We start from the raw sequence: 10,449 nt of genomic DNA on the forward strand, positions 1-10,449 counted from the left end.
TAGAATTCAAAATTGTATTTAAATTATTTTAATTGAATCAAATAAAAAAATAAAGTTAAAATTAATTTAAATAAAAATTTATTTTATTAATCATTATTAATATTATCTTTATTAAGGAAAAAAATTCCGGGTATTACAATTTGTACAATAAAAATGATATATTTTGTTAATTTTAAAATATTTCTGAAAAGTTTCTAATAAAATAGTGCAAGTTTGAAGTTTTAAAATTATTGAATGGGCTCCTTAATACATGAAGAAAATTTAAATTCGGATGTAAATTTCTTGTTTAAAAGGACAAAGGAAAGCTAACGTCATATAACAAATTTAATAATTATAATGAATTCAAGATTAAATTGCACATGATATTAATAAAATAAAAATTTAATTTTTAAATTAGCTATATAATATTTTTATATTTTTATATTAATTTAATAACATAACGAAAAAAATAATTATTATATTTACTAGAAACTATTTAATAATTTTTTAATATTTATTGGATTCTAACAAACAACACTTATATTTAGGAAGAGCAGCGAATCTCACGAGGCGAGGCAAATTGTAACTATCCATTCATTAATAAATGTCAAACGGACCGGTAGCAACTCATGAAGAAATAAATTAGTGGTACTTTTATCACTTTAATTTTTAATTTAATTTAATAAAAATTTAAATTATTATTTTTAATAATACTAAAATATATATAAACATATGAATATATAAAACAAATACACGTTAAAATGAATTTAAATGTTAAAAAAATATATTAACTATTTATTAAATAAGTTGAACTATCAACTTTTTGTAAAATCTCGTATTTTTTATTAATTGACATTTGTAATTGGTCAAAGTTAAAAAATAAAAAAATAATTAAAACTATTGATACTTATTAAAATAAAAATAAAAATGCACCAATATCAATTAAATCTAAATAACTTTTTATTTTTTATATTTAAATATTTATTAAGATTTTGTTTATTATACTAATGATACGCTTTATAATAAAAAAAAATTAAAATGTTAAAATGGTTCCCTTAATTACAATTAAGAAGGGCTATTTGATTCACAGTGTGTTTGGTAGTTTGGCAACAAATACTGCAGCCACAAAAGCCCAAATTTTTGCAGTTCCAGGCAATTTCTTAAAACAAAAGAAAGAAAGCATAGTGGTCCTCCAATCCGTACCGCCTTCGTTGGTCCCTCTCCGACGAACCCCTTGTTGGGCGTTTTGATTTGAAAAACAACTGTAGCACCACTCCTACTTCTTGTTTTCTCTCGCTTTTTATCTATATAACCACCATCTCCTCTTCCACTTCTTACACACACCCAGACCCCTTTTATCTTCCCTTATCAAATTCAAAACAACCCACTTCAGAAAAGAAAAGCAATCCAGGTACGCATAAGTTTATTTGTGATTTGGTGAAAAGGGTAGGAGTTAGTTTTACCAAAAGAGCGATAATTTTTTTTGTTGGAGGGTAATACCCGGGGGTAGACAAGTTGTAGACATCACGGCTATACACGGAGTAACTCGGCCTCTAGTTCATTTCCATGCAGTACGACGTAAGGGTTGTGTAATTGAGAGCAGCAACCCTTCGCCGCACGGCGGGCGTGGTGCTTTGCCTTCTGAAGGCGGCAGTCCTTCCGACCTCCTTTTTCTCGCCGGTGGTGGTTATTTTCTTGCTCTGAGTGTTTTCTTTTAATGTTTATACATTGAATAGCTGCAAGGAAAATAAAAGAAGAAAAGTTACCTTTTTTTCTAGAGGTATTAGATTTCTCTATTAAGTACAATTTATTGCGGTTTTGAGAATTTTTAAAAGTAAAGATGAGTGGTAAGTTCATGTTAAGTATCAAGAGAGTTCCTACTGTCGTTTCCAATTTCCAAAAAGATGAGGCCGAAGATGGTGGTAAAAAGAGTGGGGGCTGTGGCCGTAATTGCCTTCAGAAATGCTGCATTCAAGGTATTTCTTGAAAGAAAGGATCTTGTTGCCTTTTGACATTTTGTGGTTTTGATGGGTACTTTGTGCAATTTTGATTTATATGAGTCTTGTTTTATGATTTGGATATGTTTATTGTTCGCTGCCTGGATAGGTGCAAAGCTCCCTTTGTATGCTTTCAAGAGAGTGGACAAGATTGTTAGCGAGAAGGAGGTGATTGAACATGAGAATACTGAGCCTCCTGTAGCATTCCTCGACTCGCTCCTTCTTGGGGAGGTATAACTTTTAAGCCAAATTATGAATGAAGAATAAAAGATTGCTTCATTATTATTATTATTATTATTATTATTATTATTATTTTTAATCTTTTCTATCTATTGTTAGTTGAAGCAATGATTTTCGGAGCTAAAAAATTTCTATATTGCTTGGTTCTTTTCAGTGGGAGGAACGTGTGCAGAGAGGCCTCTTTCGTTATGATGTAACAGCCTGTGAAACCAAGGTCTATATTCATATTTATGATATTTCTCTGCTAGTTTAGCTTGCAACTTGAACTAAAAAACTCTGAAATATGGTGTTTACTAAATTTGGGATATAAGATCTGTGCATATTCTGTGATGATATTTGTTTTAGGTGATCCCTGGCCAGTATGGTTTCATTGCTCAGCTGAACGAGGGCCGTCACTTGAAGAAGAGGCCAACTGAATTTCGGGTTGACAAGGTTCTCCAGCCCTTTGATGGGAACAAATTTAACTTCACTAAAGTTGGCCAAGAAGAGGTGCTATTCCAGTTTGAAGCAAGTGAGGATGGTGACATTCAGTTCTTCCCAAGTGCCCCTATCGACCTTAAGAATTCTCCGAGTGTGGTGGCCATTAATGTATGTTATTGATTTTTGTGTTAAATGATTGTTATTCAGTATTTTATGGAACTGAGATTTTATCATGTTGATTTTTGACCTTTGTTGTGCTGATGTAACAGGTTAGTCCTATAGAGTATGGGCATGTGTTGTTGATTCCACGTATTCTGGAGTGCTTGCCACAGAGGATTGACCGTGAGAGCTTATTGCTTGCACTTTACATGGCAGCTGAAGCTGGGAATCCATACTTCCGTTTGGGTTACAACAGCTTGGGTGCATTTGCTACCATAAATCACCTTCATTTCCAGGTTTGTATCCACCTAAACTCTGGCTACAATGAACTTGAATTTGGAGTCTCCATATCAATATCACACTCAATTAGTTAGTGAAACATTAATGATGAAGAAAGAAAAAGCTTGACCACACTTATCAAAGTGAAAAAAGCAAGAAATTCTTGAAAAGCAATTTTATCATTCCCCTGGAACAGGCTTACTACTTAGCTATGCAATTTCCTATTGAGAAGGCGCCCACTAACAAGATTGCCACTTTGGATTCTGGGGTCAAAATCTCTGAGCTCGTGAATTACCCTGTCCGAGGCCTTCTATTTGAGGATGGAAATACTCTGCAAGATTTATCCAGTACCATCTCAGATGCTTGTATCTGCCTTCAAGATAACAGTATACCATACAATGTGCTCATCTCTGATTGTGGAAAGCGTTTATTTCTTTTGCCACAGGTAATGAACAGGAAACATGGTGGAGGTGATTCTGTTTTACTCCTTGATATGTCATTAAATGCTTGATTTATATTTATGTTATTAATGTTAAACAAAATGGGTCAACAGTGTTATGCAGAGAAACAAGCTCTTGGGGAAGTGAGTCCTGAACTTCTTGAGACCCAAGTGAACCCAGCTGTGTGGGAAATTAGTGGCCATATGGTGCTGAAAAGGAAGGAGGACTATGAGGAGGCATCAGAGGAGAATGCTTGGAGGCTGCTTTCCGAGGTTTCTCTCTCTGAGGCTAGATTCCAGGAAGTGAATGCTCTCATCTTTGAAGCTATCTCCTATGCTGGTAGTGGCAGCGACCATGAAGCTCAGAATGTCCTGCTGGAAGATAAAAATGTCAAGTCTGCTGAAGAAGTTGATGCCATTAATCAAAGCTCGCACCACACTATGGTGACTGGAAATCAAGAATGCCTCATTCAGCAGTAAGGTTTGTCTGGGATGGACAGACTAGTTATGTCGTGTTCTTATGGTTAATAACATAGTATGGGATATTGAATTAGTAACTATATTACTGCCTGAGTGGGTTCCAGCAGTGGCCTAAAGAAGCAAACTAGGTTTGCATTGTAAGTCTTGGTTTGCCTTTTTGTGTAATCAGCACCATTTGTGCTGTGTATTCAGCATACTGGCAATGTAATTTCCTATTTGTATTGGTTTATGCAAATATTATTATGCTACGGGATGTTTGCTGTTATGAAGCAGCTTATGTGAATAATGCCCATGTCTTTGGTTTATGCAATGCAATTTATATCAGGTTGCTGGCTTCAGAGGAGATATGAATCATTTCTATCTAATTGAAAAAGTTTTTTGTGAACCATCAGGATCACTTTAGTTTCATGCCTCCTATGGTTATTTCTACTGCAGGATCATTATTGATAAAAAAAATGTTTTCTGGACAGATGATAGGTAATATATGCCTAATCAAAATTTAAACAAATGAACATCAAGGTGATGCCTTTCAGCTGTCATGGCTTATACATGAGTTGACTGACTATTGATTTCATCACTTAATTAAATTTTTAAAAAATAAAGTGTCAATAATAAACAAATCAGGCACAAAATGTTTTAATAAAATAGAGAAACTAATTAGCATGTGGGGAATCTCATTGCTAATTTTCTGTATGATTGCTTTTCTTGCAAGTCCTTTCCAACTACTCCTTATAGTGACTTAATTAAGAAAAATATTTATGATGATTGAGCAGTTTTAATTTTATATTTAAGCTTTCCCTCTCAACATATCATTATTATTATTTTAATCTTCTGCAACATGTTAATATAATGTCTACTTAGTTTGCTACTCCAACTATGTGAGATTTAGAATATAATTTTTCATTAAGTAGATGATATAAGTAATTCTTATACTAGTGTCCAATAATAAATTATTACACCCTAGTTAATTATTTTTCTAAAATAATGGTGGTAGTACTAAAAATAAATATTAATGTAATTTCTTATTTTGTAAATTTTTTTTTTTGAAGATGTAATTATTATATTTGATGACAACATTAAAATATGTAAATAAATTATTAAATTATATATATAGGAAATATTATTATTTTCAGATACAAAGATCATTGTCTAATTAGAATCAGTCAATAATCAGTAATTTTTAATAACCTTATAATCTATAGAGTCTTATTTAATTTTAAAATAAATAATCATGCTCAACACCTTTTTTTTGATAAGTACAAATTCATCTGATCTGACAAGGAAACACCAGAGCCCCAACTGGTGTTTTGATAATTTCAGTATTCTAGAGTGCAAAAAACTGAAGAAAGCAAGTAGCACTTAAAGCTGTCACAAGAAGATAATAAAACAATTACATACTGAAAATCCTATGATATTCAGAACCTCAAAAACAAAGTTATCAACCCAGGGACTACGTACTCGGAACCAAGTTACCCGGGCTTGCTGTTGCTGCTATGGAAAAAAAATTTAACCACTCAACTATACCAGTAAGTATGTAGAGAGCGAAGAGACATGAAGAATTATTAAGAAGTCATATTGGGAAGAGACTGGAAAATACAGAAGACTGGAAAGAATTATGAGAAGTCATAGTGGCAGCAGCAGAAAATAGAAACATGAAAAGACAAATAATGTGGCATATCTTACTCCATTTTAGCCAATCAGAGAACTATGGTTCTCATATACAAAAGAAGATGTAAAGCAAGCAAAAACTGGTAAAAATATCACTAGGAATGAATTTGAACTGTCATATTCAAAACCATTTACACTACTTTTAACTCTCACATGTGATAATACAAAAATTACCTTCACTATGGATGAGAACTTCCATGCAAGCTATCAACAAGGAGCGCATACCATCTAAAAAAGTAAAGGACAGGTATCAATGACTGACAAAATACTAAAGCAAATTGATGAATCTAATGAAGGGCAGTTGAGAATCTTCATGTACCCAAAACTAACCAATGAAATACAAACCAACATGTCATCCAGATGTCAGCAGTAAACCACACAATTGTTGAGTCATAAGGCGGTGAGCAATTAATCAAACTGAACCAGTCTTTTGATGACTCGGATTGCAAATTTAGTTTGAACTTGAACATATTTCCTCACTCCTTTTCATATAGGATGCAACCAGCTCTACAACTTGGTGAAGTCAAGCAGGAAGGAGTTTCAACTCAAAATGTTCTGCACATGCAATAGGGATGAAGAATCCTTAGAGCGGCGCTGAACGATCCTTTTATATGGCATTCAGTTCCTGCCCCAACATAAAATTTCTTTGCACATTGTGTTAGGGTCTTCCTGTTATCACCAATACTTAAACCAGTTTCTGAAGATAATCAGTTGTCTGCCTTTGTCTCGAAAAGGTAAAGAGCTCGCAATGCTCCTGGCAAAAACAAAGAGGAGATATGGTAATAGCTCAGTGAGTTAAGAAATCTTCAATAGAAAAACAAAAGAAAGGAAAAAGAAAGGGCAGCATTATCCATATATATGATTGCTAGTAATACAGAACAGTCTTCACCTTGCTTGCTATTCATAAACGCCTTCATATAACTGACTGCACGACTTCCGAAACATAATATAAGGTTAAACAAGGCAAAAGAGTGTCTTGGAAAGAGGTTGGGAATGTTCACCAAGAAGAACTTTCTCTAAAATTGAATAGAGGAACCTCTCATGGGATTCCACTAAATCCTCTAGAGTCCTTGCTACTTCCATGTCAACTCAAAATCCTGATCATTAACACCACAAAGACTCAAAACCTGAAACAATATTGCAAGTTTGCATCAAAATGATTCATCTCATCCCAAAGAACCTGGTGTCACCTGGATGTTGAAAGTAACTGCAACTTGCATCATAGTAAATGCATAAGTAACACATTCTGGTTGCATTGTCTTCCAAGCACCAATGAATCCATGCTTTACTCATCTCAGCTTCCACAGATAATTAAATATTCTCAGTAACCTTGTTTACCAAACACTGTAACATCTATGGAACTCTAACATCAGTTTCCAAATGGAATGCATGCCATCCTCTATCTCAGGTGTATACGTATGCTAAGGTACAAAATTGTAAGCAAGCACTAATTAAAGTCATTACACAGGAATGACATAGTAAAGAATTTCCAGAAAACAGGAGACAAATTCATGTGCCTTGCTTTTGAAATCGGTTACAAAATCCCTGAAATGGTTTGAATTCTTCTTGCCATTTTGAGAAATGCCTCTTCAACAAACTATAAGCTTTCATTTCTTGTAAGGTACAGTCCATAGCAGCAACATCAAATTTCATGTGAATAGGGCACAGGTCATTGAAGAATTCTTGTCCCATAGTTTCCCCCCTCTTATGGGTGGACTCTTTTTCATGCACTTTCGCCATCATGAAAGCAAATCTATCTATCTTATGGACACAGTTTCTCTCTTGGTGGTCATCAGTTGAGCACTGAACTCCAACAGGACGATATAAACATAATGACCTTGGTTTGTCCAAATCAACCCAGATGTCATCTCTGTCATCAGCCAGAGAGACAGCATCATCGTCATGAAGCTCAACAGTAGAATCTGGCATGGCCATTTCTCTGGCCACTTGCATTACTTCATTACATCGATTGCTCAGTTCCATCTCTGGTGAAAACAGACCTATTTCGTCCTCTGAATTTGGGCAGCCATTACGTAACTCGTGAAGTGTCATCAAAATGGGAAGAGGAAGAACTGGACCAACAAGGGCATCAGTGCGTGGTACTTTATGTGACCACCTATTGCTACGGCTTGAAGGCTTCCTAAAGAAAAATGGAGGTAACTGGGGTATGTCTGGAACAACTAAAAAATCTAAAGCAACCTTCTTCTGGTCCAAAAGTACTTCGAGAAACTCAGAGTAGCTGGAAAAGGCAAGTTGCAAGAATTCCATTGGCAAGCTTGCCCAGATGCTCCTTAAAGCAACCTCATGTATGCTTGTTGGCAAGTCGATGTTGTTAAAAACAACACTAATTGCAGGGGATGTCCTAAATTGACTGAACCCGCACATCTTTAACTTCTCACATAGTATTTCATGAAAGTCCATACTAAAAGATTCTTTTTCACGAGGACCCTTGCAAGTCTTTATCAGATTTAAATCCAAGACTTGAGAAAGATTACCGTTGATATATGCAAATAAATACTCCAGTTTCAAATACTTAAATTTTCTTGGGAACTTGTATTCCTCCTCACCCAAGGAGAAAAGCAAGTTGTCTTCAGAACACAACAATGGATCTCTGTGAGCTTGTTCTGACTTTCTAACCAAATCCCATGATGCATGGTATCTCTGTGACTCAAGCTTGCCTGAGGACATCAATCTTATCAAAGTAAATCCACCAAATTCATCTGACTCAAAGAGCAAGGATGAGAGATCTTTGCTTAAAATCCCAAAGCCCAAAACTATGTCTTTCTTCTGCTGCCAATCAATCCAATCAGGAAGTGCATCCTTCAAAAACTCTTCTTTTACAAGACAACTTCCGCATTGGCACTCCTCACCTGACAGCAAGAGATCAGATGGGAGCTCCCATGCATAAGCAGATTTGGAGATTTTTGAAATTTCTGATGCAATTGACCCTTGTTGACCAGGAAGGGGTGGTCCATAACAGAAGAGACTAAACTCACAATTCCAAAATGACCCCAGTATAATGCCAAAACCAGAGGTAGTTGCCCATTCATGTATACTGTTCCTTGAGTTTGACCTCAATTCAGACAATCTAAACACATCAATATAACATGGCCTATCAAGAGCGTGAGCCCATTGCAACACTGGCATTAATGGCTTGCGCACATCACATAGAGCTAACATGTTCTCAGAGGCCAAAACAAATTGAAAATGATCAGAAACTGCCATGGAAAAAGTCAGGAACCGTTCATTTTCAACTGGAGCATACACACCAAACATATCAATATTTGCTAAACACGTCACTTTAAACTCATCATACCTCCAATCAACCAAGAAAACTGCATCGGAAGATGCAACAATCAGAATCCTGGGATGCCAACTGAACTGACATCCCAACCATTTAAAATTCTTAGACTTACCCAGATCATCCCACAAGACTTTCAACTTGGTTCCTCTAAAATATGCATTAGAACTATCAGAGTTCAAATCAAACAAAAATAATCCACCATTCTCCAACAAAACCACACTCTCCTCTATCAAATGTGGACTCCAACAAGCATCCACAATTGAGCAACTCTTAAAAGTCTTGCAACCAACATGGCCCAGAATAGGCCTTTCATTAATTTCACCAATTTTAACACAGAACCAATGCACAGAAAACAAGGTATAAACCAACAAATACCCAACAATCTTAGAAGAAGCATTACCTTCAAAATAGCCAGAATCCACAACTGGGTTCACCAAAATCTTCACAATCCTTTGATTCAAACACTTGTTAGCAACAAAAACACCACCTCTAGAATCCCCAACAGCACACAAACGCTTATCATTCACAGAAAGTAACAAAAACCCAACTTGATCGTGATTACAGCCAGTAGAAAAAAACACAATAACGGAATTATCATGTGGGCAGTTTAGAAATTGAAGTTGGTTATGGGCTAGCAAAGAAGCAGAATTGTCATGGAATTGGGAACCCAAGCGGGAAGTGATGGAGGAGGCAGTGGAAAGAGGGATAGGAGAGTCAAATGTCGTGGAAGTAGTAAGAAATCTTGATAAAGAAAGCCTTGGAGGCGGATTCAGAAGTGGAGGAAATAGAGAGGGAGATTTATAGAGTTGAGTTAAAGTCTTACGATTTGGGTTAAAGAAAAGAGGACCAAGAATGGATTTTGATGTGGGACTTGAGAGAAGTAAAGGTGCATCAAAGACACTTCCAATTGGGAACAGCGATTTCCATTCTTCTGATAAGTCCATCTTATGAACAACTTGCAGATATCCAAATTACTAAAAGCAAAATCATATGCTAATAGGACCACGTTTGGCTTTCAAAGATCAACAAGTTCTAAGTCTTCCGTAGGGCTCAGAGTACTACAATGGCATAAGCCGGGTAAATTGCCCATATGGTACCAAACCTTAGGACTATATATAAATTTGATACTAAAATTTTAATTTGAATCAAAATGGTACTAAAATTACAGAAAAATATATCAATTTAATCCAAATGTCCAATTTTAGAGAAAGGATGGTGACGTGGCAATCTGAGGAGGTATATTCTGATTGTATGCCACGTCAATTAAATCAGCTTACTCAGCAAGGGTCCCATTCCTCCTCTAAATTAAATCCTAATTTCCTCTAATTGAATTTCTCTTTCCTATTGAACCTAAAGCATCGTCGCTACACCTGTTACCTCCACTGTGACCTCAATCTCTCCTTCTTACCTCGTCTTTTCTTCGAGTAAGTGAAAATCCATCCTTAAACTTAGTTGTTATCGATCGTTACCTGTGATTTAAGTTG

The 10,449-nt window shown here is 35.5% G+C and overlaps 2 protein-coding genes across 6 annotated transcripts; one reads left to right on the forward strand and one right to left on the reverse strand.

Annotated features, from left to right (window-relative positions):
* Nucleotides 1-1,076: 1,076 nt before the first annotated feature.
* Nucleotides 1,077-4,331, forward strand: LOC8263219 (GDP-L-galactose phosphorylase 2). The gene is made up of 7 exons (XM_002530313.4): nt 1,077-1,955; nt 2,086-2,207; nt 2,371-2,430; nt 2,562-2,804; nt 2,906-3,091; nt 3,271-3,519; nt 3,628-4,331. Exons 1-7 carry the CDS (start codon nt 1,820-1,822, stop codon nt 3,991-3,993), a joined length of 1,362 nt encoding a protein of 453 aa, XP_002530359.1. The 5' UTR covers nt 1,077-1,819; the 3' UTR covers nt 3,994-4,331.
* On the reverse strand, nt 3,569-10,007 carry LOC8263218. 5 transcript variants are annotated; one of them, XM_002530312.3, is made up of 4 exons: nt 6,852-10,007; nt 6,551-6,758; nt 5,836-6,415; nt 3,569-3,885 (listed from the first exon to the last, which is right to left on the reverse strand). In XM_002530312.3, the coding sequence occupies exon 1, from the start codon at nt 9,907-9,909 to the stop codon at nt 7,171-7,173; it is 2,739 nt and encodes a 912-aa protein (XP_002530358.1). In that variant the 5' UTR covers nt 9,910-10,007; the 3' UTR covers nt 3,569-3,885; nt 5,836-6,415; nt 6,551-6,758; nt 6,852-7,170. The 5 variants fall into 5 exon arrangements, with proteins under 5 accessions (XP_002530358.1, XP_015581597.1, XP_015581595.1 ...); XM_015726111.2 differs by having other exon boundaries at nt 5,836-5,889; nt 6,007-6,415; nt 6,551-10,007; XM_015726109.2 differs by having other exon boundaries at nt 5,836-5,889; nt 5,992-6,415; nt 6,551-10,007.
* Nucleotides 10,008-10,449: the final 442 nt, after the last annotated feature.

This window comes from Ricinus communis, chromosome 10 (assembly GCF_019578655.1).
Source record: "Ricinus communis isolate WT05 ecotype wild-type chromosome 10, ASM1957865v1, whole genome shotgun sequence".
NCBI classification, from domain to species: domain Eukaryota; kingdom Viridiplantae; phylum Streptophyta; class Magnoliopsida; order Malpighiales; family Euphorbiaceae; genus Ricinus; species Ricinus communis.